General features: G+C 47.1%; 1 protein-coding gene across 1 annotated transcript; it reads left to right on the plus strand.

The window, feature by feature from the left end:
• The first annotated feature begins 460 nt into the window (after positions 1-460).
• GFI1 (growth factor independent 1 transcriptional repressor) lies at positions 461-11,512 on the plus strand. Its single transcript, XM_075037564.1, has 6 exons — positions 461-607; positions 893-1,043; positions 5,665-6,080; positions 6,170-6,307; positions 7,903-8,068; positions 10,152-11,512. Exons 1-6 carry the CDS (start codon positions 461-463, stop codon positions 10,328-10,330), a joined length of 1,197 nt encoding a protein of 398 aa, XP_074893665.1. The 3' UTR covers positions 10,331-11,512.
• Positions 11,513-27,459: the final 15,947 nt, after the last annotated feature.

Raw genomic sequence — 27,459 nt, forward strand, 5'->3', positions numbered from 1 at the left:
GAAGGGTGCCCGGCCGCTGCTGTGGCCTGTTCCCCGCGATCCGGCAGCCGCCGTCGGGCCGGCACCCCTCCTCCGACGGGCCGGGCACCGCTCGCCGTCGGGCCGCCGGTGCGTGGCCGGGGCGGCCCCAGGGGTACCCGGGGGAGGGGGGAGGGCAGCGTTGGCCGCGGGCGGCGGGAGGCTGAGTAGCTGCGCTCCGAGAAGGGGGCGGGGGGGGAGCGAGGCGAGCGGGGCCGGGGGCGGCGGCCGGAGCCACCTGCGCGCCGCCACCTGGCGCGCCGCCCCCGGCGAGCGGCCCCTCCCGGCCGGCGCCCCCGGCCCTCACCGGCGGGCTCGGCGCCTCCCCGCAGGTCGCCTCCCCGCCGCCGCCCCGCGGGAGAGTCGGGGGTGACGCTCGCCGCCGCCGTGCCCGGCTTTTGGAGAGGGAGTGCGGCCGCGCCGGCCGTGGCAGCACCCCACCATGCCGAGGTCCTTCCTAGTGAAGAGCAAGAAAGCGCACAGCTACCACCAGCCCCGCTCCGCCGACGAGGACTACAGCCTGCGGCTGGAGACGGTGCTAGCCCAGATCTGTGCAGGTAGGAGTCCGTCGGTCGCAGCCTCGCTTGCGGCGGACACAGCCCACCCGCCCGCACTGCCCCGCTGCCAGCGGCACGGGCACCGGCCGGTAGCTGTGCAGCCCCCCGACACCGCAGACCCCGCGGGACGCCGGAGGGGCCAGTGCGGGGCTGGAGCGGGGCTGGCAGCACACCTTGGTGGGAGCGGGGCCGCCGCGGGAGGTGGCTGGCTCCCACCGCTGACCGGCACTGAGGAGCCCCCTCCCCCCCTTTATCCTGCAGACAGCAAGATCCCCGAGGACGCGGGGCTGTGCCGCACCGTCCTGCCCGATCCGGAGCCTTCCCAGGGGCGCTTCTCCCCGGAATCCCACCTTACCGAGGCTGCCGATGGCACCTCCGAGTCGGCGCCCAGCTGCGAGGGCAGCGTCTGTGACAGGGTGTCCGAGTTTGAGGATTTCTGGAGACCTCCCTCGCCCTCCGTCTCGCCAGGTAGGACCGGGGCAAGCATCGCTGGGCGAGGGTCTGACTGCGAGTCTGTGTCGGTGCCATGGGGCAATGTCTTATGGCTGGGCGCTGCCGTCAAAAACGAGTGGAAGGGACAGATTTGCCTTTTCCCACGCAGATTTGCCTTTTCCACTCGTTTTCAGGTTATCTCTTTTGGGTTGCTTTTCCAGCCCGTCTCCCACTGCTGAGGGAGCAGTGGGTGACAGGCTGTAGGAAAGTTGTGATGCCATCGGGCGTTGATTTTTTTGTTTCTGATTAATTGCTAGAGGGAAGCCAGTTAGGTTTTAAAGGGCCTGGCATTTTCCGACAAGGTCCTGCTACCTGGCGCTCAGAAGTTTTTTAAGACAGTAAAAATTTCTATTAGGCTATGTATATACCTGTAGTAAACAGCATTGACTTTGTGTTTTGTACTACCTGCTAGACCTTTTCCCTAACTCCCTTTCAGGTTATTTCTTGACTCTTGCCTATGAAAAGGATCTCTCCCTCTCCGTCCCTCCCTCCCCCCATTCTCTCTCTCGGTCTTTCACTCTCTTTTTTTTTTCCCGCTTTTCTAAAAACGCATTCGTAAAAAACAGAGGAAAATAATGATGGTCAGATTTAAACACCCCAAATCCAGGAAACTCACACTTATGGCTGCAGTGCCTGTCTCTAGCTCCCTCGTCCTGCCTTTGATGTGGTTGGAGCAGTGGGAGATGCTGTCCCCAGCCTGGCGAGAACACTTATCTCGTTTAAAAATACAATGGTGTCATTTTATAACAAAAATATGTATATATAAAACCCACTTTTTATTGCCTCGGTTAAAAAGTGACAGCTGGAAAAAAGAACAATTTCTGGTTTAGCAAAGGAAAAATTGTCTCAGCTTTACCAACTGACAGCAGATGCCAGCAAACGAATACTCCCGTTTCCCCACCGATCTTCTCACTTTGTCATCATAGTGTCCTTGCATATCAGCGGCTGATTGTAATGATGCAGGTTTGCATTTTTAAACCCTCTCCCTCCTTTAAGAGTCCTAAAGCCCTTTGAGGGGCCGTTCAAAATGCTGCCCAGTATCATCACAGCCAGCCACGGGACAGTTTCAGTCTGTGCAAATGACAGACCGGACCAAATGCAGCAATGCAGCAGTCTCTCTTTTGCTAATATTTCTGCACAAAATGTAGCAATGTGTGTAATTTTGGTTCTCACGAATTTGTCCTGCTCCTCCTTCCCCAAATAATTACAATTTCTGTAGGGAAAACAGACCGTTTTCACAAGGTGTCTAAAAGATGTAAAATGGAGCAGGTATTTACCAGGGCGGCTCTGCTTTTTCATCCTCCCCACTAATTTCTTCCTCTGCTGTGGGATTCATTAGCTCCCAGCCAACCTTCCAGCTACCCAGGGAAGGTATTTTTGCAAAATGAGGGTTACGTCCCCAGACCAAGATTTTTCAGGGGCAGTGGGGGAGGGTGGTCCTGGTACTATCTGATCCCATTCACAGGAGGAACGGGAAGGTCAGGGACTGCCAAGTACTGTAAGGAAAGAGCTTTGTTAAATGAACCTAGGTGCTTTGAGAGAGGTGCTGTTACGTTAATGATGAAGGCAGTGGCCAGGATTAGATAGTTGGCCTTTCTCCCACAGCTGCCCCCCTGCCCCCCCCCCGGAATTTGTGCCTAGGTCACTTCTGCAAGACGCACTGGTGAGAGACTGGATTTCTATGATTGTGTTTGTCTGGGTGGGGCACAGTTTCTGTGCTTTGACAGGCAGGGCAGATGAGAAATTTATGTTTCTAAATCATGCTCAGGGCAGGTGCAGTGAGTAGTACTATCACTCCCTTATCCCTAGAAGTGAACGTAGGTGCAGGTTGCAATTCAATATGCAGTGAAATGCAGATTTCAGGTTTATTTTTGAGTGCTGTGCTGCCAATCCAGGCGGGCATGCACAGACACAATACCTGTTAACACTAATACGTTGTTGACTCCATCAGTGCAAATCACTTTGTTATTTAACCTCACTTTCTACGTGTGTCTGTAATCACATGCGTTTGCATATACAGGTGCCTGATAGCTCAGTGCAGCAGTATATTAGCCTGTTGATGCTGCAGTCTTGGAGGCTTTTAGTGGGTATGATGGAGTTGTGCAGAAGTGTGGTGTTTTGTGGTCTGTGGAGGACACTTGAATCTTTCTTTGCTGTGCATATCAATCTGTTCCCAACCATTTCAGGTTGAGTTTGCCTTGCCTTCCATTAATGTTTTTTCTCCCAGAAGTGGTCTATGTAAAAGCAGCACAGAATTGCTAGGAAGAGGAGGGACAATCGGTCTCTCCCTCCCTGCTCACCCCTTTGAAGCCTAGATGCTGTGGAGCTGAGGGGGGGCAGAGGGACGTGCCCTGCAGTGTGGCAGAGCAGGGTTTGCAGGTCGCCTTGACACTGGGTACAGGTCTCGGATGGCTTGAGCTTGCCCCTGAGAAGTATAGCATGAGAGGCTCCCCTGCACTTGTGCTTGAGAGGTCTCCAAAGCATGTGAGGTGATAGAAGAAACATTGCATGCAAACTGATCTGTGGTGCAGTGTTTACCGTGTCTGGTGTTGCCAATTCCAAGGGCTCAAAAATCAGGTCAGTCTTCCCTCTCCTCTCACTCAATGGACTGGCTTAGGAATCAAGATTGTAAGTAATACCTTATGGATATTCAGTTCTAGTGTTGAAATATTGAGGGTTTACGTTTTCACGCTTTTCTTTACAGTCTGGGCTAGAAGTTGACTTTAAGAAGGAAAAAAAAAGTTAAAATGAGAACAAGCAAACAAAAGGAAAGCTGAGGACCTGATGAAATCATGCAGTTTCAAGAGCTGGGGCTTTAAGATAGTTTTGAATCTTGCGATAAAATCGTGAGAGATGGCAACACTGAAACTGGTTGCAAAGACACAAAATAGATGATGTGATGCTGACCACAACTTTGCAGTCAGTGCAGAACAGGAAAAATCATGCTCAGCACCATGTCAGCTAATTTGATTTCATCGCTCTGTTCAAATGTCCCATTTGGTACGTGCGCATATATTTCCAACCAAAAGACCACTGATTTCACTGGAAGAATTTGAGACTGTTGACATCTGAAATTATGTAAAAGATAGGAAACAGTCAAGTCATTCAAAGCTCAATTTTCACCTCATTTCCCACTCCGTTCTGTAACCCTCAGTGACCACCTGCCTATCCAAATGGATAGCCTAACACATCATGCCTTCCTTCCCAAGCCTGCCCCTGGTTATTTTGGTTTGCCGAAGGCTGAGAAAGCCATGGGAACTGTGAAGCTGACAGGAATGAGAAAAAGCAAAAGAGAAATTGTGGGTGGATGAGTTTTTGGGTAAGGGAGGTTATTCTGGAAGCCCAAGTTGTAAGGGGTGTCAATATCTCTATGAAGGCATCGGCACTTCAGCAGTTAATTGGTTCACCTTTTCCTTGGTTCAGTAAAACACTTGTCCGGTGGAGACAGTTGTCTCTCCCAGTGCTGCTGATTGTTGTGATGAAGAGTGAAAGCAGAGCATCTCGGGCATTAATCAGCATCTCTGACAGACGCAATTGGAGTCTGGTCCCTCATGTTCCCTGCCCAACTGTGCTTTCCTCTATGTGAGGCTCCCTGAGCGTTTGTGCCTTTAGACACTGATCTCAAAGGCTGTGTTCCTTTGACTCCATTGCATCAGACTCCACTGTGGGCCCTCATCTTGTGATTCATCTTCTGGTGCCCACTGCCTTGGTCAGATGCCATTGCCAAAGGTGAGCCTGTCAGAGCCAACTGAAGCCATCTGAGCCTGTCCTGGTGAAAGATCGCTTTGATTATGACTGCTAGGAAAATCTTTTTGTCTCTTTGATTTTTAAGGCAGTCCATACCGATGGTTTTGCAAAGCTCTATGTTTTAGGTGGGCTCAGTTTCTTTATCTGGAGAAACTCGGAGCAATTTGAAACAACCATGATTTTCTTTCAGATGAGGACTGATTTTAGTTTATCTTTTTTTCTGAAAAATTGAGACATGATATTCAAGCACCTCAGAAGCTGTTCTTTATTTCAATTATGCTGTAGTACAGTTACAGACAGTTGTGGCATGAAGTTGAGAGACTAGATTTGGGCATTAAATTGTGCAACAAGCAGTTTTTAGTTTTGTTGAACAGGTAAATCTCGGCACACTTGCTCCTTCTGACACCTCTGTAATATCATATTTTCTATATGGATATGTGGGATCTACATCAGAGCTTAAACATGGACTGTCAGCTTTGATGCCCATCTTGGGACAAAGTAAGATACGCTTTTCTGGGGAGCTGCAGATAAAACCAAAGGAAGTTGCAGACTGAGTTGTTTAGTGTCTCAACAGTCAGATCAGTGTGTACACACCTGGGCACCCAGAGACGGAGGCAGACAAAATCGGTGGCTGCTTTAAATAGTTTGGCTGTGACAGCAGGTGAGTATGTAGTACTGGATGCACAGACCCTACTGTGCAATATAAAATGTTCTCCCATTAGAGATGAAAGGGCAGCCTTAATGTGCAGTACAGGGCTCTGGGCACAAGTTGAGTGCTGAGATGATTCTGCACCACGATAGTGGCTGGACTGTGAGGCACACTAATTCCTATGCCCTTGTGTTTCTGCAGCCTCAGAGCGATCTGTGTGTCCATCCCTAGATGAAGCACCCCCCTTCTCGGTGCCCTTCAAACCATACATGTGGAACAGCCTGGGTGGCTCTGAGCTGAGGCACCTTGTGCAAAGCTACAGACCCTGCCCGACACTGGAGCGAACCTCAGCCCTGGGGCTCTTCTGCGAGCGAGGCTCTGAGCCTGCCCTCTACAGTGCAGAGTGTAGCTCTTCCCTCGGACTTTATGGTGACTTCGGCTCCCCAGGCCCAGGGCTGTTTGAGCGGCCGCCGGCAGCAGCACCCGGACTCTATGCCGAGACGCAGCCCGGGCTGCAGCAAGAGAAGGGGCGAGGTGGCATCAAAGTGGAGTCAGACCTCTTGTGCCGCCCATTGCTCATCAGCACTGGCTCTTACAAGTGTGTCAAGTGCAGCAAGGTAGGGATCCCTTTCTCCTATGCTGGTTATGACTCTTCCCCAGCCCCTTCTCCCTGGCAAGCCTGACCCTGTGTGCTCTCTCCCCTCAGGTCTTCTCCACGCCGCATGGCCTTGAGGTACATGTGCGCCGCTCACACAGTGGCACGAGGCCCTTTGCCTGTGACATGTGTGGCAAGACCTTCGGCCATGCAGTCAGCCTGGAGCAGCACAAGGCCGTGCACTCACAGGTGAGAGCGGGGCGGACTGCCAGGATGAAGGTCCAAGGGCCAGGGCCAGCTGCTTGCTTCAGCTGGCTCTGGGGAAGCCATGAAGGCAGTCACAGGGCTGTAGGTGGGCATCTAAACTGAGGAGAGGAAGAGAACATGGTAGGGCTGCAGTGGGCAGTTGTGGGTGAAGAATATGGTGGCAGGCAGAGGAAATGGTGGGCAGCTAGTGAGCAAAGGAGCAAATCAACAAATTAAAGAACACAGGCTTTGTTTCCATTTCGCAGACCTTGCGTGCATCTGTATTAAGCAATAGGCACTTTTGGCACTCCAGAAGTAACAGATAATAAATAATAAATTTTCACTCTCGGAGCTGGAAGTTGCAATGTGGATGTGGACTTTCTTTAACAGCTAAAGCAACGCACTGTGCTTTCTTTTGACACAGCTCTTCTCATTCTTTCTCCTCCCCTCCCCCAAAGAAGTGAGTCCTCCCTTGTTTGTAGTCATTGTGTCTGTGCAGGGAACATCTGAACGACCAGTCAGGTATAGAGCACAGACTTCACCCGTCTCGACACACTCTGAGTCACACACCAAAAGAATATGGTAGTTAATTTTGGTAGGAGGACTTGTAACATTTTCCACCTGCTGATATTGTGCCATATTTCCCCTTCACCCACCCACTTGATTTGGCAAATCTTCCTTCTTCACATTGGCTTTTAGAGGATAGAGTTACAGCAGTGGTTTTTTGCTAACTGTTTTATTTACAATTTCATGAGTGTGCAACAGCAGAGCGCACAGTGAGGGGAAATACCTCATCACCCATTAAATAATGGTGGAAAGAGCAGCACTGCGTATTGCATCCATGGAGGGGACGGCATTTCAGGGAGAGTGCATTAAAAGCCAAATAAACTAAGGTGATTGTATGAAAGCATAGCAGGAAGAGGAAGGTGTGATGGTAGTTAAGGGATGGAAAGAAGAGATGATTTATGGTGGAAGAAAGTGGTAGAGAGGAGTGTGGGGAGCGAGGAGAGAGACAGCAAGGTCTTAATGCATTTGTTTTGATATGTTAAAGTGGTAAGCCAAAAAGCTGTTATCCTCAGGTGGTCTAGGTACCTTTCACTTGAATTTCAATGGAACTACAAATAAGCAGTTAATTGTTACCCTGCCAGCAGAAGTCAGCCTGCCACAGAGATTTCCCAGGAGACCCAAGTAGACCTCAGCACCCACTTCCCTGTGTACAGTGGAGAGGTGGCCTCTGAACAGTGCTGCAGCTGTTGGGCTTCCCAGTGGAGTGATCATGTCTTGGGCTCTGTTGAAATGTGCAGGCAGAGTCTGCCCAGTCAGGGCTGCTCCCACCTGGCCATTCCTGCCAGCAGGAAAAGCTGTTCAATTAAATTTCTGTGAGGGGTGGTGCACAGCACTGGGAGAGGGTGCATTATCTTTTTTATCACGTGGTGCTATCATGCTAGTGTTAGCGTCTCTGCAGGCCAGTCCAGCTCTCTGGAGAAGTGGAAGTGCTTGGTAAGGCAGAAGGAGCAACACTGATGTGCTGCTGGGCAGTTTGTTGCTGGTGGGATCGCTGGTGTGGTGTAACTGTGTTTGGGCTCCTCTCTCTGCAGGAACGCAGCTTTGATTGTAAGATTTGTGGCAAGAGTTTCAAGAGATCTTCTACTCTGTCCACCCACCTGCTAATCCACTCGGACACTCGGCCCTATCCGTGCCAGTACTGTGGGAAGCGGTTCCACCAGAAATCCGATATGAAGAAACACACCTTCATTCACACAGGTCAGCCCTGCAGCTGCTGGTGTTCAGCTCCAACCATAAGGGCGGGTCTCTGAAGAGGTCTCTCTGCAGCAGTCCATTCCTCCTCAGATGGGACAATGCATGCATCTCCCCATGCTTCTCACTGCCCTGCTGCTATTCATGCTATCTGAGCTCTACTCTTGCAAAGAAGGGTGATTTGAATGTGGTTTTATGAACAGCAGCTGCAAAATAACCCAAATCCTCACAATCCAATCAGTGTTCCCTTAATGGGATCCACCAATGTTTATTCAAAGGGCTTTTGTGTAAGACGATTTGTAGAGTATTATATTCATGTAGCCTTGATTTACAGCTGAGATCCCTGGAAAATGACAGGTGAATTTAATTGCAGCATTTTTTTTTGCAGGATCTACCAATTTACAATAGGAACAACAGGAGTCTCCTCCTCTAGACCAAACACTAAATTGGAGGGCCTAGGGTCCAACTCTTAATCTAAATATTTGTTCAGAGATTGTCTGCACTTCCACCCAGACTTTCTGAGAAATAGCTGCAGTTTGATACAGAATGGAAGGAGAGGTGCAGAGTTCTCAAGTTTCACTGTTAGTAACAAACATGGAAACTAATAAAGTGCAAGTGAATCACCAAAGGAAATTGTTTTAAAAATACCATTCAGTGAGAAGGCAGGTTTGTCAGAAATCTTTAAAAGAAAATCTTGCCTTTCAGACCTGCACCATTCACTTAAAGTAGAGGGAAATGAATGATGTGTGAGATGCAGAAGCATTTGTAGACACGAAATAACAGCTGTACTGGCCAAACCCAAGGTTCAGATGACCAAAATCCTGTTTCTGGATAGTGACCACTAGCAGATATCATTGATGAAGCCTAAAAATGGCAAATATGTAGAAAGATGGCATTATATGTAGCGCTGCTTGGTTGTGACTTTTTTAGATGACAAGCAGTGAACAATAAATGTTACTTAGAAAGATTTTCCACCAGATGTTTGCTGGATGAAAATGAAGTATTTAGGAAGCAATGTAAAAAGTATTTCCATAGTAACTTTTTCAAATGAGGCTTGATTAAGTAGAATTTCAGCCAAATTGTGAATCAATCAAAACCATTATTTTGTTGTGAGATCAGAAACTGTGCCTGGGCTTTTAAATTGCTAATATAAAACCAGGTCCTTAACTGAATCAGGGATCCCTTTCATATGCAGCATACACTTGTGAACTGAGCCTTCAGCACACTTTGTATTATTTTATGTTTCTAAGAATCTGATCTTCAAACTTGCAAAGAGTTTGTTGCTCCAGCTGAAGTCAGTGGGCTCTGCAGGTGCAAAGCCACTCTGAAAATCAGGCTTGGTTTTGTGGTTGGGTTCCCTTTTATATGTTATTTGATAATAAACACTATGAAAATGCACTGAGATCCTGCTCCCTTGGAGGCCAGTGGAGTTTTGCCACTGACCCCTCTGTAGGAGAAGTTCCAGAGGCTGGATTTATTCCCATTTATTCTCTGCAGGAGAACTTCAGGGCTAGTTTGGGTGACTGCTAGCATTTCAGTGTGGGTAACAGAAAAGAGCAGATGTCTGGATGAACCCTGCCCTTCAGGGTTCACTTTAGGGCCCTCATGCCTTCTTTGGGGAGAGACCCCAGCTCACTGGGTTTGGCTTAACAACCTCCATCTATCTATTCCACCTGCCCCCGTGCTTATGCTATAATAATTGATGTCAGGGATTCACCATGACCTGAGGGTCTTTCCAGGAGTTCCTCATGTTTCTAGGACACAAAACCAGTTTGAATCACACAGAGCCCATGCAGCCAAATGTGTTCACAAGTTGCAGTGTCCTCAGAGCACTCTGTGCTTCAGGCTGCTGCCAGGACTATACTGGGCCGATGGAGGTGCAGCCAAGTCCAGGCCTGCTCATCTGCAGTGCATGCTCAGCTAATGCTTTGGGGCTCCCAATTGCATGTTTTTTGTAAGGATGACTTCTTTGGTAATCACACAGGAATCCCCTTGATTAGCTTTAAGGCCCAGTGTGTGTTTGCTCTGGTCCGGCATAAGCCGCATGTTGCCTCTTTCACACCCTTTCTCTCCTGCCTTCTGCTTGCAGGTGAGAAGCCTCACAAGTGCCAGGTGTGTGGAAAAGCCTTTAGTCAGAGCTCCAACCTCATCACCCACAGTCGGAAGCACACAGGCTTCAAGCCCTTTGGCTGTGATCTGTGTGGCAAAGGCTTCCAACGAAAGGTGGATTTACGGAGACACCGGGAGACACAGCACGGCCTGAAATGACTCACATCTGCAATATGGAAAACACCTACAACACTATGAGAACAGACTCCCTTGGCTGCCCCGCTGGACCCAAGCTCTGTCCTGAGCACAGACCCTGGCATTACCTTTCTGACCAGGAGCTTGGAGAGGAAAGAAGAGGACAGGGCCATGCATTGATAGCTCAACCCGAATGACTGTGAAAGAGGAAATTAAAGGCTGGGGTTTCTCTCTTTCTCTTCCCCTCTCTGTTTCTGAAATAACACTGGAAAATAAGCCTGTTAGATATGAAGCCTGATACTCCAAAGACGGATAAGCTACCAGATATCTGTAAGCTGGAAAATATTTTTCCCATGGCCAAGATGAACCCCCAGAAGTTTTCAGTAGCTTGAATCACCTTGCAGGGAAACATGGCTATAACAGTGTTTACATGGTAATGACAGAGAGCCATCAGCATGTGGTGTAAGGAGCGCTTGCCTTGGTTGAGTTGCAGTGCTGAATGGCTTCACTCTTGGTTTCCTGTCAGAAAAACCTGGAGGATCAGGACTGAACCGTGCAGTTTCACATCTTGCTGGTTTTTAAGCAAGGGTACCAGCTTGAGCCTAATCCTGCTCTCACTTATTCTGGTGCAAATCAGGGGCTGCATTAACAGTTATAGAGAGGCCCTTTCTATCCTCCCAGAGCCATCTCTCTGTGCAAGGCCTGGCTGTGTGCGTGTGCGTTTGAGGCATGAGGGGTTACTTCTTGCTGCATCCACTGGGGAGAAGGAAGCTTGTGAAAGACAAGTGGAAAGGCCAAAGCACAGAGTTACGCCTTGTAACTGGAAACCCATCCAACAAGTGATCCTGACTGAGGAGGGCAGGAGCACCAGGGAGGCACAGACTTTCTGTCCAGAACCATTACTGGCTTCTGCACTCTGGGCTTGTTCTAATAACTGGAAAATAGCTACTCAATAGCATCATTTGTATATTTGTTTTTGTTTTTTAATTTTTAAAGGGAAACTCAGCTGAGGTGGGCAGGAATCGTTATAAAAGTATAATTGACTGAATTTGCCTTAAATGACCCTGCATGTACCTCAGTTTAAAAAAATGCTGGTTTTACTCTTGACAGGTTTGTAAATGTCCTTATTTAGATTTTATGGAGTGTCTTATGTTTATTGGTACATATTTATTGGAACAATGTTTTAAGTTAATAAAGTATTGAGGATGGTCCAGAGTGATTTTTATTTAATATGTAACTTCAGCACATTTGTGAATGTCAGCTGTTACAACAATATACCACAGTGATGGCCAGGGATATGGCATTGAAGGAGGGAATGCAGGCATAGCAGAATTTGCACAAGTGCTCTGGTGATTAAAGAACACAGCCATATTTATTTGTCCAGCTCCCACTGATTTCAGTTATAATACTTCACACTTTTGAAGACTGGGGTATACTGTGCTTAGAACTATCACCATAAAAGGGTTTAGAGGGGAAACAGCAGTTTTAAGTGTCTGCTTTGAAAATGTAGACTGGCTGAATTCCCCACTTAACCTAGGAGGAACTTGAATGTCCTCCCGCAAGATTAAATGTCTGTGCCTGGGAGTTTGTAGGGACACCTGAGCAGCAGGTATGTCATTTATACTTAAACCTGTTAGGACTCACAGAATTGCCTTTTGCCTGCCTGCCTTGTCAGCAGGGCTTGCTCCATCTGGCAGTCGCAGCCCATACAAAAGAGAAGCAGGAGGATGACGGAGGGGTCCCTTGTCCTTTTCCCAGCAGAGCACAGCATGGCAGCCTGGGCTTTTACATGTGCACGTAACCTTGTGTGCCCACATGGATACATACTCTCGTTTCCAGCTTTGTACTTTTATTCTGGATAAAACCTGTGAGCAGAGGCCACCGCTGGGCTGGCCCAGCCTCTGGGGCACCCTGCCCACCCGAGGGCTGTGGCACTCCACCTGCCATGGTGCCACCCAGGTCCCTCTGTGCTTCTGCTTTCTGCCACCTCTGACAACTTCAGCTGCAGGCCTTTCCTCGCAGGGTTGCCCTTGCAGGCTGTGGTGGAACTGTAGCTCTGCAGGGCTAACCCAGCATGTGCCACTTGGGCAGGGGTCGGCTCTTCCACACACAGTTGCCCACACCAAGGCTTCACAGGCAGGACTTTTATTAAACAGAAATGTGGCACACAGTCACAGTGGTCAGGGTGAGAGGCTGTGGCACAGGCACCGCAGGAGGTGCCAGGTGTTCTGAAGACCACATTAGGCCCATTATGCTGGGTTAATTAATGCAGAAGATCCCTGTAGAAGCCTAAGTGGTAATGGGGAAGGCCTGGTGATGCCCTGGGCCCTGCCCAGACCAAGGGAGGCTCTGAGGAGCAGCTCAGCAGGCATGCAGGTAAGCTTGGGGCTGCCCCTGGGGCAATGCTTGATGTTTATGTTATAGGGAAGCTGCTGTTGTAGGTGGAGCGAGTGCTGGTTGGGTGTACCCGGCACAGGGTGGCCGGGGTGCAGGAGCTGGCCCCAGCCCCTCTGCCCTCAGGAGGACCTCTTCCTGCCAGGCACAGCCTCCCTCCCGGCAGGCAGGCCTTACTCCAGCAGGCCCTGAGGAGGCTCAGTTACTGGTACTTACCTTTAAAACTACGATATAAATGTGTACCTGCCTCCCCCCGAGTGTCTCATTTTCAAACAGGACAACTAGTGTGGTTTGAGCCTAGTGCTGACCTGCTGGCTGGGGGTGGGCAGCCATGGGAGGCAGCGGCTGGCAGGGTGGGAGGGCTCTGCAGCACGGACACAGCCTGGGTGGCAAGCCTGTTCTTCAAGGGAAGAAACTCGGCAGGTGTTTTTATTGGTTTAAGTGTGTGTTCCCCCAGAGCGTCTTGCAACTTACTGGTATACCTCGGGGCACCAGTGTCGAGCCGTTGCTCAGGCCCAAACCCCTTTGAATGGGCCCTGCGTGGCTGCATGGGAGGGTGTTCCCCACCTCGCCAGCCCTGCTTGCAACAGGCGCCAGCTCAGCTGCTGATTTGGGTGAAATGTGGCTACCTCTGGGAAAAAGTTATGGCTTTAAGGTGGGGAATTTAAAATGAAGAGGAGGAAAAGAAGATCTATGTGGGGAGAATCAGAACAGGCTACTGAGAGGCCGTGGTGCAAGTCTGAAGATTGGAAATATCTCTCTCAATGTTATTACTGCGTGCCATTAAAAATGCATTATGCATATTACATGACTCATTATTCATGAAGCAGGTTCCATACCTTTTGTCTGCCAGAGTAACAGTAGAAAGGGTAAGGAGAGATGCTGGAGCACACCTTTGTTTCTTTCTGTAAATTTTTAATGACACCTCTAGCTAACCAGTTGGTGAAGCTCAGTTCCTGCATAAAAGTGGAAAGGCAGAGCTATCTACAGGACGACTAAGCCTTTCAGAAGCTAATTTGAGCTTGTGTTCATCCACACCAACGATGATTAAATTACCTATCAAGTGTGCAGAGCTATCAGGATTCAGGGCATTGAAAAACAAGGTGAATTTATCTGATTGATTTAGAAGACATGGGTGGAACAAGAGGGTTAGAAAAAGAAAAAGTCTATTCCTTATACGTATTATAAAAGTACTTCTCCTGGCAAGCAGATGAACTTGTTAGTTTGCCTCCAAAAGTTGTTTTGCCTGCCCGGAAGACAAATTTATTACTTGGAATCAAAATGCTTTATCCAAATCAGTTAGCAGGCTGAATTAATTCATGAGGCAGAAACAAAGCAACTTATTAGGTTTCATCCTTATGCTGAGCAGAGATGTTTAAAATTAAAATATGCAAACTTCATCTGTGTTTTCTATACAGTCAGTTTCCAAAAGCTGATAGTAACACTCAGATTGGATATTGCAACATGAAGGAGAGAGCAGCTTTTCTGGGCCTTGCTTCTTCCTCAACCAAAACTTTTGTTGCAGTTGATGGGGGTGAGGGAGGAAGAGGTTTCTAGAATAAACCCTGGGTGAAAGATTGCGAGACTCGTGCAACTGCATTTGCAAGCTGTGCTGTTGTTGCACGTTGACAAAGGAGTGCTCCTCAAGTCTCTGCGTTTTCCTTCCATAAGAGAGAAAAACCAAACAGGTCAGTTGTGTCAAATTCATCTCCAGCGTAACCCCAGTTCGCATCAGGAATGGATTTTGCCTTTATTTATGATTTGGGTCTTACTCTAAACTTAATAGTGAAATATAGCTCAGCATACAGCCCTTTGAGGGAATTCTGATTTAGAAAAGCACTGAAATATGCATGTAAGTCAATGAAGTGCTTCTCTAGCAGGGACCTTATGAGATGCCTGCTCAGAGTTAAAATACCAGAGATTTTCCCTGCTGAATCCTAGAGCTCACTCCATTGCCAAGCCACATCCTGTCTGTCTATCTGTTTTCACCTGCAGTAGAGATGGCTTCTGAGAATGCCAAGGGTAATTATTTTTTTTTTCCCCCAATTGTCAACAGGATAGTGGTAGTTTTCAGTATTTTTTTTTTCTTGTGAGTAATAAAGCAGTCTAAATAGATTTAAGGCATGTAAACTTCTGTAATGCATTATAAGGCACATAAAGTGATGGAAACAGATTTGAAAAGCTATTTGCACATCGAAAGCTGCAGACGCGTCTGAATATGCATTGGGTATGGGTATCTAGTTGTGTCTATGACTTCTTTACTGGGGGAAGAAAAAAGAACCCAACATGAGTCTCAGAAAATTTCCTGAGTCTTTTTCACACGAGTTTGTAATATACACAACGTATGGACTATAAATAGAGGGAGCACATAAATCTTGAAGAAAATGTTTCATAGACTATAAAAATGCTGGCCACACCTTGTTAGAATAATGTTGCCTAACGGCAACCTGGAGCATGTGATAAATCTTTCAAATAAGATGAAAGCAAGCCATTTTTGTGTGCTTGTTTCAACATGCTTCTTCTCATCTGGATTTTTTTTTTTTTAGTAGAGATGACACAACAAAAGAATACTGAATAAGACAAATCTAGAAAGAAAATAATGTGACAGCTAATGAAATTATTTCCTTCTTTTAATACCATCCAGCCAGCTTTGACACGTGTGTGATCTCCCAGCCAGCTGGATACTACCGTGCATGGGGCACGTCTGCCCCCAGGTCGCCCAGGCCCAGCTTGCCAAGACACTGGCAGCAGTTGCTGCAGCGGTGACAGGACTCCTCTCAAGCAGCCCAGGAAGCACCTTGGCTGCTGGCTCGTCCTGCCAGCTCCCTCCTTGGTGTACAGGACAGAGGTGGCTGGTCAGCCAAGGGCACTGGCAGGAGGGCAGCGCAGCATGCATTTAAAATGGCCAATATATTCCATCGATTTAGTTACTGCAATGCAGGCAGCTAGCAGTAAAGGGAAATTGTAATCCTCTGAGGTGATAGACAGTTCAGTATGATATACCTTGCGTTTTATACTTTTTTTTTTTTTCCCCTGTGAATAATAAATTTCTAAAACTCACTGATAGACTCAATGGGCAAGTTCAAAGGGGAAAAAGAGGTATCAGTGCCAGAGACAGGAAGCTGAACTCCTGTGCTTCAAAAGAATACACTCATCTGACAAGAGGCAAAACAGATGTTTTCAGTGTTTCATATAGGAAAGTTTTAAGTATTCCAGTAAAAAGCCACAACAAATTAATTGTATTTCATTAAGTGATCAGCCAGAAGAGATTAGACATTTACTTGGTCTAAATTGCTTGCAGTGGCTGCTTCTAGTGATTAATTTACCCTGATTTAAGCCAAAGGATCTTATGTTATCTGTTAAACCTGCTAAATTCCCAGTTTCACAAACTGTCAGCTCTGCCTCTACTGTTGCCTTTTGCCTCTCTGAAACACAGCAACATGCATAGGTGGGCAGGAGGGCGAAACCAGCTTCTGAGAAGGGAATAGGTGAAAAATGGTCTTGATCCTCTTTATGCAGCTGTTCCAACTCTTTGAGCTGGTGCAGGAGCGTCAGTTGCAGTTGTAGACATCCCTTATATTGCAAACCTGGTGGTCGGGTAGCTGGGACCTGCTGGACCATGATGCTCTTCCTTGCACTGAGTAATAGTGGGTGTGAGTCAGGGTGCCGGCGCCTTGAGCTCTGAGAGCAGAGAGCTGGGTCTTCCTGTGTGCTTGTGCCAGGCTTTGTGCTGCAGGGGCCTGACCTTTGCTGAGCTCTGCCGTGTACTCTATGTATCTGCTGTCAGTCAGTTTTGGAATTATTTGTGTTTTCAGTAGCTTAAATTAACATTAATGGCAATTGAGAAGAGTCCCCTTCCTGTGTGATATTTCCACCGCGGCTGAGGTGTTTTGCTTGCGAGCTCCGCTGCCCCGGGAGCTGGGTAGTCTGCCGTTTGTCAAGCTGGGCCTGGCTCTGGTGGGGCTTGCTGCTGTTGTTTCCTACAGGGATTTGGCAATCTCTGGACTGATTTCTGTGGCCAGCTGAGGTGGCGAGGCCGTTTGACATCTCTCCCTTCATCCCAGGCGAGGGGGGCGATGTTCCAGCGGGCGCTTCCGTCCCAGTTTCCCCAGCCCAAGTTGCGTCACAGACCCTTGCAGGGATGGAAAAGAACGGTTGCATTTATGGGAGGAAGGGGTTTTATGCAAGTGGAGTGAGCTCCATCCTTTCTTACTCTTCCCTAAATTCTAAATACCTCTGTCTGAAACCTTTCACGCTGCTCACAGTGGGACTCCAGCCAGATGTGGGGCCATGGAGGAGCATGTGCCTGCTTAAGTGTGAAGTGCTTCAAACTGCTAGGGACCAAATAATTTCAGAGGGGGAGATGTTTGACTGTTACTTCTCTCTTTTGAGACTGCTGTGGTTTGGTTTTAACTGTGTCTCTTTCAACTTGCCATTTGGATGTCCGTTTTGTTCCTCTGCATGTTCGGTTGCTGAAATCTCATGTTTGAGCAATTTTTTCTGTGGGCCTCCACATGATGGAGAAGGCTGCTGCAGCCTTTGTACTGATGCTCTGGCAAGGTTAAGGATCTCGTTCTCTTTGCTGGTGTTTTAGATCTCAGTAGTGGCTGGAGACCCAAGGAGCTCTCTACAAAATGCAGGCATAAGGAGTCATGGTTCTCAACCCAGGAAGTGTGTTGGATCCTAAGGATCCCATACAGTGAAGAGTAACACAAAAGGACAACTGCACCGGCTTGTTGGTTCTGCCGCTGTTCATCCAAATTGGGGGAAATGCTACAATTAGGCAGCATGACTAGATGTGTAGTATGTGTTTACAGTGAGGGTGTCTGCTGTTGCTGGTAGTGAGAGTCTCCTGGGTAAATGTTATTACCCTCTGTCTGATCCTCCTCCTTGTTAGCTGTGTGGTGGGAATTCAGCTGATAATCCGCGAAACTCCCCGAGGGCACAAGTATTGGCGGATAAATCGAGTCTCCAATGGTGGTACCACTGCCTCTTGACCGGAGTGGCCTGGCAATGCTGGAGGTCTGGTGGCCTTAGTTTTGCAGAGGGGCATAAAAGGTAAAACAACTCCAACAACAAACCCCCCCTTGTTTCCTTGCGCTTTATTTTCCTGAGTGCTGTAGAAGCCAACAAATACTGAGCCTCACTTCCTACCCAAAAAGCTGCTGCTTATCTTTATCCTAGCTGGACTGTGGGTGTTGCTGTGCCTGTTCTCTGCTGCTGCTGTGGGGTGATTCAATGCCATGTGTTTTCCCTGCCCCCCCATGCTGTGAGAGTGGAGGGTCACGTCTATGTGAGAGCTGGTGGCAGATGCCCTTGCTAAGAGCTGGGTCCCACGTGTGGGCTCCCAGCCAGGCCAATGCATGGCAGGGACAGGCCTGTGACCGCGCAGCCCTGTTCATGGCCTGCCACGCATCTGGCCTGTGTTTTGAGTGCTCTCTTCCCTATTATTTCAGTCCTTTTACTCCAAAAGGGTGCTCTTATGTTTATTGTAAATAAAGGGTGGTGACTGAAATCAGGTGTATGGGCTAAAGGAGCTAAAGTACCTCTTTAGCACGGCCCAGAGTAGCCAGGGGACACAGCATAATCTCTGACAGCATTGACACTGCAGCTGCCCCAGCCATGCTTCTGGGAGGTTTCATGTTCTTCACAGTGTAACAAAGTATTTTGTCAACTTAAACAAGTGTGAAATGGGCCTAATTCCTCATCTGGCAGTAAAAGGGCTTTTCAAACATCCTTTTTATTGTTAGCTCTGTACAAAGCTGTCTTCGGCTGACTGGGAATCTGACTTAACAGCTTTATATGATGCCCTGAGGACTGAAATTCACTCCTGTAGGACAAAAACAAACTAAAATGACCCTTTGTGTGAAGGCTGGTCAGGGCAGAGGAGCAGGGGGAGTGGAGGAGTAGGGAAGATGCCATCAGTATGAGAAAGCTGTGGGCCAGGGGAGATGGTGTTTAACTCCACCAGTCCACAGCATACAGAGGCCTGCTAGGAACTCCTTGTGTGTTTGCAGTCCTATAAACTTGGCAGAGACATTTCAAATAGGGTAATTGCACATCTTGTTAACGGTGGTGTTCAGTTGTATGTTGTAACAGTGGTTGACAAAGAGGTTGGAGGAAACTCCACCACAGTACCTGAGAGAAAATGTGTGTGCAGCAAGTGCCTCTGGCACGTCCAGGCTCTGGGCAGCTGTAGCCAGAAACATCGGGCTAATGATTTGTGAGGTGGTGCTGGAGCAATTTGATTTCTCCACGGCAATGCCTCAAACACCTTGAAGGGGGAATATGACCTGAATGTGACTTGGGAGATGGAGTACTCGAATGCGTGCTGCGATCCTGAGGAAGGAAAACCTAGGCTAAACTCACTTGGACACAAAATGCTAAGAGCTGCTGGACCATCAATAATTAGCTGGGGAGGGGGGTGTGCATAGCATTACTGGTGGGGATGATGGCTCAGGAACTTCCAGGTATGAGGCATATTGACTGTAACATATCTCAAGAGTTTCCTTGGCAGGGGGAAACTTCAAAGTGGCCTTTCTGGATTTACAGCTGCATTAGGAGACTCTGCATGCTGCTGTGACACTGTGGCCTGAGCTTTACTACCTTACCATGAGTACAGAAAAGTGTCTTTCTAGGTGGTCCTCTAAAATAACCTTAGTTCCTGAATGCGTGGTATATTACTATGAAGTGTCTTGGCCTCTGGTAGTGAACTTGCGGCACAAGGGAATATTTTCAAGGAAACATATAGCCAAAGTTTCAGTCTCTTTTCTAGTGCTGGTTTAACTGATCATCACGTTGAAACCAATCTGTAATTCCCTTTTGGGGGTGTGTGATGTTCCTGCAGCTTCCAAGTGTTATCAGATGGATTTCAATGCAAGCTTAGTGTCCGAGTGAAGTTTTCAGGATTAGTTTCCTGCAGGGATTCACAGGGAGCCTGGAGGTAAGCTGTCTGGAGGGAGGGGTTGGCTGCTGTGGTGGTTCTTCGTGACCAGGAAAGCTCCAACACCCCTGAATTTCCAGTGGGGCTGAGAAGCAGTCCATTAGAGGTAGGTGTATGTGTGGATCAGTGTGTGGCTTGCTCATTTTTGTTGCTCTGGGCAATATCTGTTGACTGTTCAGAGGGCACAAGAGCCCCAGGTGTCAGGTGTGTTGTATATCTGATGAAGAGATTCATTTGTGGAAAAAGACTCAGCAAAACGTTACTCTTGTACTTCTCAAGTGCTGCCTGGGATGTGTTGCAGGCTCAAAGAGGATTGTTTTAAGAGAGGTGGTCTACGAGCATTGTTATGAATTTACAGTCCAACAGCCCCAAAGAATAATTCTGTTCTGTACAAACTTCTACCTATTGAGTTTGGCCCTAAGTTGTCCAGAAAACAAATAATTTCACTAGCTTCCTGTGAAAATACCAAACACAATTCTATGTGTTTTCTTTTCTTTTATGCTTATTTGGTAAATATGGAAAAGAACCTCTTTTCACACTCCTGTTCGTTCTGAAAGGCCCCCAAAATGAATGCCCATCGACTCCCCAAATTAAACTATCAGACAGAAGGAATATCCATAGGTTACTGAATGGTGCTGAAGTGCTTTTGCTCTAGTTCCCATGTTGCTTTCCCCTCCCTCCCCCAGTTCCCATAATGCAAGCTCTGCAACTGCCACAGCCACACCTGACTGAAGATTTTTAGCAGGAGACAGTAGACGCACACGGGGAATTGACACTTGGGGCAAGATTGGAGCTAAGAATTGAAAACTGAAGCAACTTAAACCACTCAAACTACCTCTCTGTTGCTTTCAACCTTCTGACAAAAGCTGTTTCTCTGCTTAGATATGTGCTTTTTACTTGAACTCTTTCTAATTAGCTGCGGCAAGAGAAATCGGAGGGGAGGGGGCAGTTACTTTCCCTTCCCTTGGAACAGTGTCCGCATTTCCAAAAGTTGCTGTCTGTTGGGAGCCAGGGAAATGGTGCTCAAGTTCTTGCAAAAAGCAGACCCAGCATTAGATGCCAAGTACTTTGGAGGATGTGTCCTGAAGTGATGAGCTCTGTAATTTCTTCTTCACCTGACAGACCTTTTTGGGTCTCTTCAGGGCAGGAATGTATGGACTCATTAACGTACTCCTCAGTGATCCTCAGCCCTTCAACTATCATGTGGGTGAGCTGCAGATGCAGGAATGCACGTGCGTGCACAGTTTTACTGTGCATTGCGGCACTTAGAGCTGGCTTTCTTCCTGTGGTTAAAACCTTCACGCATGCTTCTGGGATCTGAGCACAACACGAACAACCTTGCACAATAAACACATCCACCTAGAATTTTTATTTTCCCAAATCACTCCTTTAGCTAATGTTTCAAAGATATATACGCACCACATCTGGTGCAAACCAAATATTTTCAGTCTGTTGAATCTGAGTCAATATTTGCCTAAGGTATTACAAAGACGGTCATGAAGTTCTGACTAAAGGGAAAAGTGGCCTCATTGAGGGTTGGTCTTGGACTTATGTGTGAGCAAAGGGATACAGAGCTTTGTGGTAGGGTGTCTCTGACACCGCTGGTCCTGCACTGCTGGTGCTAGTAATAGTTTCAGATGGCCCCCTTGATGACTGGCCCCTGTGCACTTGAGCAGATAGGGCCTGACTCATTGCTGGTGCTGCTGGGGGACTGGCACTGCTTGTGCACCTTCTCTGACCTTCTGGGCATTCCCCTGGGGCAGCCAGATATGGTGGAGATGTTTGCAGCAGAGGGCTCCTCACCGGAGTGAAGGCAGTGAATAAATCAGTGCATTCTGGTGTGTTGGTTGTGCTCCTGTTCCAGATTTTTGCACCAAACTGATTACTTTGTGTGACTTGCGGGTTCCTGGTGCCACTGCAGTCTCTGCGTAGGCTTTCTGCTGACAGACGTGCTGTACTTGCAGCTGAGCTGTGGAACTTGGCCTAATTCAGAGCTGAATCAATCCTAGAAATGGTATTAAAATCTGACTTGCCTTTTGGTCAATTGAGACTCACTTGGGTAAACAAAGGTCAAATCTTTAGTTTCCTTTTTAGTATTTACATAGTTCTGTATATAGGCAAATTCCCATTGCCCCAAGAACATTTAGAAGCTGACTCACATGTGACAGATTTGTCTTACTCTAACTGAAATCAAAGAGCAAGAACCTGACTGTAGGATGACCTACATCTAATCTGTCATACATAGGGTAAATCTGAGTGGTCTTTGCTCTACACTGAACTGAACCTGTTTGTAGCTCCGTAACCCAGTCAGTAATACATGGACTGCATCTAACTGATATAGCAAGAGTCTCACTGGTGCTGGCGGGTGTTTCTGAGGCTAAACTCAGCAATGATCGGTCTACTGGGGGAAAATGGTTGTTTCCTGGTCACTGCTGACTATTGGAAATGCCAGGTCAGTAGGCGTTACTCTTATCTCCAGTACTTCTGCTGCAATTCTGTGTGGCTCAGCACATTTTGGGGTTTGTGCTTATGGCAGCATCTGTTTTTCACTCTGCTCTTCCTCAAGGCTGGGAACTAACCTAACACTAAGGACTACTATTAAACCTTCCTGGAGAAAGAACTTGGGCTCAGTAGCTGCACACCAGATTGTGGTCAGCCTGAAATTCATTGCATTAAACTGGAAGTGGCATATCCAATGCTACCACAAAACAGTTAATCCTCAGAAGCCAGGGCGAAGGATGAACCCACTCCTGGTCAGAAACCAACCTCAGCAGAGAGGGGAGGTTACTGTATGACAGGAGCCTCCTTGCAGTGGGATTACACCCTGCCTAAATGCTTTGTGGTTTGGGGTGCGGGTTGGTCCAACTTACTTATTTCAAATGCCTTTTTTTGGATCTCTTTGTTGCATTTAAAAAGCAGAATTGTTCAGTGCTTTTTTTTTTTTTTTTCCTTGTGGGTGACTTAGCAGTCATTACATGCTAAGAGAAGTTACTCCTGGTGATTGCTGTATGTTATGACTATACACCGCATGTCTAAAAGTTGCCTAACAGTTGGTGTTATGGTCCCTGTTCTCATTTGCCTGTAACTGTCAGACTAATGAAGTAGGTTGAACTCTCTTATGTCAGTGCTTGAACTTTTATGTTGCTGTCTGCTTGGGTTACATGCAGTCACTGTGGTTCAGCAATCTCTGAGAACAAGGTCGTAGGGAAATGTCACTCTGGCTCTGTGCCCTTCTCTTTATGAAGCTGCAGTTCCCTCTCGTGGCATGTTGGGTGGGATGTCTTCCCTTCTCTCAACACTCCTGTTTGGAGGGTTCCTGCAGAACTTCTTTGTGCCAAGGGGGTAAAAGCACCTGAAAGAGTTCATCGCTCTCAAGCTGCTGTTCTGAGATGGGCACTTTGTTCCTTCAAGGTGTGTGACAGGGAAATGGGACCTATACCTGGGGCGATTAGGGAGTATGGACTTTCCTTAATGACCCTGCCAATTACCTCTACATCATGCTTCTACCTGCATGCCTGTGAGTGGTGTCTGGATGAGACCACTGGGTTTGCTGCAGTCCCTTCCTAGAGCAAAGCAGCGACTCTCAGCTATGTAGCAGGAAATCACTGCGCAGCTGGCTTCAGCTACTGACTTGACACTGCCACACATACCAGAGGTCTTTTGACTCCTGCAGTGTTGGTGATGAGTAACAGTTTGGTGTGTCTGTTGCTCTTTCATTGTTCCAGGACATTGGGATCAAGGCTGTAGCAAAGGTCTTGGGTTTAGCATCAGAGTTCTACCTCTGTCCAACCTGCAAGACTACTGCAAGCTGGGAACCCACAATTCATACAGGTTTGGTGGAGACTTTCAAGGTCTCTGCAGCTAAATTCCCTCAAGATGGTTCCTTGCATCCAGGCAGCAGAGGTGAGAACAGGCAGGCTACCTCCAGGGTCCCCCTCCTCTTCCCACAGCCTCAGGATACCAAATGCCAGGGTGAGAAGGGTGGGACAAACCACCTAATACAGGTGGAAGACTTCTGGAGCATAGGGGATTTTGCAGGGTACCACTTCCTTCATGCATGCAGTGGAAAGCTTAACTAGCAGTCATGCTGCTAACGGGCAGCACCAAGCCATGGAGGCTTTGTAGTGGCTGGTGTGATGCAGAGGCTGGTCTGACTCTTGGTTTGGAGGGGCTGCGTGGTTTGTTACGGTCAGGTTGGACTTCTGCTCTGTCACAGTGACTGTGACACCGCCGTGGGCAATGTGCGCTCTGTGCCCCCAGCTCTGAAAACTGAGAATACCCCTAACAGCCAAATACATGACACCCATTTGTGAGCATTAAGTGAGGACAAGAAAACTTGCGGTGAAATGTGGTGGAAGCCGTTTCAGAAGACAACAGTTTACCCCTAAGCATATTATGATGGAGGATGCATGTCTTTTGGTGGTAAAATTGTCCAATTGAAGGATGTCTGTTTTAGGTGTTAGGAGTGAATTATCGCACCAATCCTGTTAGAACTGGAAATTTCTGATTCAGAAGTGGTGCAGACACCTACAGATATGGTGTTTCTGTGATGGTAATAACACTGAAGGTGTGCTCTATCTACCCTCTACTGCAGAAATAACAGATGTGCAGCAGCAATAAATTAGCTAAACACATAATTAGGGATTTGTAGAACTGACTGTTTCAGGGAGAATACTGCTTTCTAGAAGTAAGCATCTCTAAACCGATACCTAAATCTAAAGAGAGAAGTGATTTCTGAGTGCAGTCATGAATTAGGCTGTTGTGAACAAGGCGTTATGACCTGTCTCAATCCATTTCATTCTTAGAGGCATGCTTTGCATAAACTAACACAGAAGTCACACCAGTTAAAAAATAAAAGAAATCCTAATGCACTAAATGACAACCCTTTATGTAGGATCTCATCACAACCTTACATATTGATAGAAATATCATTCTGTTAGTCCATTAGAAGTTTGAGGACATTTTCTTATGCCTGCACTCACAAGTACACCTACCTGTGGTTTCAGGAATCCTAATGTAACAGTCAGATTAAGTGCTTTCTTGCCTATGGCTATTTTACTGGAAATCCTGGTAATGAAGACCTCAGAATAAGCAGTTGTGTCAAAAAAAACATGTTTCCAGTGCTTCCACCCTGGAAAGGGATGAAGTAAGGGTCTCTGTTTCTCTTCTATTATTGATTATTTATTGTAGCTCTCACTACAGGATAGAGGACTAAGCTATTCTGTCTCAAAATGTCAAACCTTAACCTTTGTGCAAACTTTTTTAAGTTCAGCAAGCTATGTGAAAATGGGCCACTGTGATTGAATAACGTTAATGTGGAAATAGTTAACTCCCACGCAACACTGTATTTCACCATCTGCAGCATGGCTTGGCTCTGCAATGGTTTCACAGGTCTACGATGCTTGTGCTGATTTTGTGGTGGTTCTCCTATTTATAATTACAACTGTACTTAAAGAACCATCTGTACAGAGATAAGTAGTACATAACATTGATATGTAGATACAGATGCTAAAAACACAATTACGCTTTTGTGCTGAGCATTTAGTTGTCCAGGCTGACTTCATACAGTAGTATCCGTCATTGCTTTCAGAGGCAGATTGTCATCCTACCACAGGAGCTTGCTTTCTTTTCTCCCAGGTGGGTTCTCTTGCATCTGGTTGTATTAAAACACATTTTGTGACTGTGCAATTTGGATCACACTGTAACAATGACCTACCCTCCTTATCACCCTATGGCTCCACATGCTCTAATGTTCTCTGTCAATTCTACTGTTACAGATTTCTAACATTGCAGCTTCTTCCCCACACCCCTTTCTCCTCACTGCGAGCTCATTTGCTGTGCCCTCCTTATCTACCAAACCTCTGTTGTCATCCTCCTCCTCTTCCCTAAGCCTCTGCTGCTGCCTTCTCTCCTCTTACACTCATGTGGCTGAAGTTTCCACACAGCACCTGGTGCTGGCACTTCCTTATCCCTCTCTCTGAACAAGTGCTAGTCAGGGGCTCTAAGCTGGGAAGTTCGGCAAAAGCTGTTGGTCTGCTGTCACACACTGTATGTACCTTGCCTGTTTGTGCTGATGCAATTCACTGAATGAAAAATGCCTCCATACTGATGGTCTGGATTTAAAAAAAGTAAAATAACCCCCAACAGACCCCAGAAAACAACCCACCTACTGAGAAGCATTTTCACCAAGAACTAATACTTACAATCTTTGCTCATATTCAGCCCCATTTACTACTGGATTCCACTCTGAGGTTCATCAGCAAGCTGATTTTCAATACACTTAATGTGTCCCTCTTATTTTTTTTTTTTTTTCCTCCCTAATAGAAGGGTTTATTTTTAACAAGTATGCCCGGTAGAAGAAACTCAAGATTTGCAGTCTTACTAGTTTCTAAGAAGAGCTTCTACCTACGCCCAACCCCCATGCATCTATTTCTTCCTTCGTGGTCCCAAATTAACCCAGAACTACTACTGTCAGACCACCTGGCTTAGGATTCCTTGGACCGTCTCTCATATCCTCTTTCATCTTTTACTACTGGAAACATACTGAAGTTCGTTGCTGGTTTCAAACGTACTCCAGTTTTGCAAGACTCTTAAAAACTAACATTAGTTGGTCTACTCCATCCACAGTGTCACAGAAAAGGACAATATCCTCCTGGTTTCTTTCTCAGATAGCCTATAACAGTCCACTGTATCACAGTGGCCACATTATCTTCTCCCCATGGTCTGTTTAAAGCCCCTGGGCTAACCCAGTGAGTTTATTGTTAGGTGGCTGCAGTGAGCAGCACTGAGCCAGAGGATGTCAAACTCTCTGTCCTCACAGTGCTCCTGTCCTGTGCTCTCCAAACATCTCCCATGTAGCTCTCTCCCAGCCATTGGCTCCCTCTTACATCTGTAGCCTCATCTTGTCTTCTTCAATGGGCAGGAAGGTTATAAATAGACAAGAAGATGGACAAAGTGGCCCGGATTCCTCAAAGACCTCAGCATTCACAATTGAGGCCAGAGCAAATGGCCTGCTTGTAGTCTCTTTCTACTTTAAAGAGCCTGGCCTCAACATACCTAACCATGTTCAAAATCGAGTCTAAAGGTTGCAGTGGGTGTATCTACAGATATGACCCAAATCTGGTGGTGAATACTTACAAAAATCTGACCCAATTCAGCTGTAATGTTTCTGTTTGGTGTGGAGCCAAGTTTATAGTATCAGCAACATCAAGGCAAAGCAACTGATACAGAAAAATATGCTCAATGAACTTCTATTTTTCTTTCAGCTCTGGGTAGGTAAGGTTAGGCAAAAGAGTAAGGGAGGTATTACAGCATGTATCACCAAGAAGAAAGCAAAGTATGTTTTGAATTTCAAATGCATGTTCTACCAGAAAGAGATGTTCCTTTGCAAAATGGTGGGATGCCTGCTATCAGTTTTGGTGAAAGCCATGTTAGTCCCCAGGCCATGAGTGTGGGTACCAGGAGCTCAGAATCTATTTCTGGCTCTGCGTCTGACATAGTCCACGTGCCTGGATGAGTCACTCCACTCCCCTTTCACTTTCCTTTTCTGTGAAAAGGGGTTACCTATCTTTGGAAAATGCTTTGAAATTGATGATGAAACTGCTAATTGATAATCCTCTTAAAAGAGTCCTCATGGTAAAGAGCTCACCTCAATACATGTAAATGTACCATAAGAAGACCATTAGCTCAGTCAAAAAAAATTAGCGACTAAAAATAAGCACAATCCTGTGTAATCACTGATCAGTTTGATCCATCTTCAGTGATGAATTTGTAATCTTGGTCAAAGTTCTGAAACTAGACAATTTCTTTCAATTAG

Source organism: Buteo buteo, chromosome 10 (genome assembly GCF_964188355.1).
Source record: "Buteo buteo chromosome 10, bButBut1.hap1.1, whole genome shotgun sequence".
NCBI classification, from domain to species: Eukaryota; Metazoa; Chordata; class Aves; order Accipitriformes; family Accipitridae; genus Buteo; species Buteo buteo.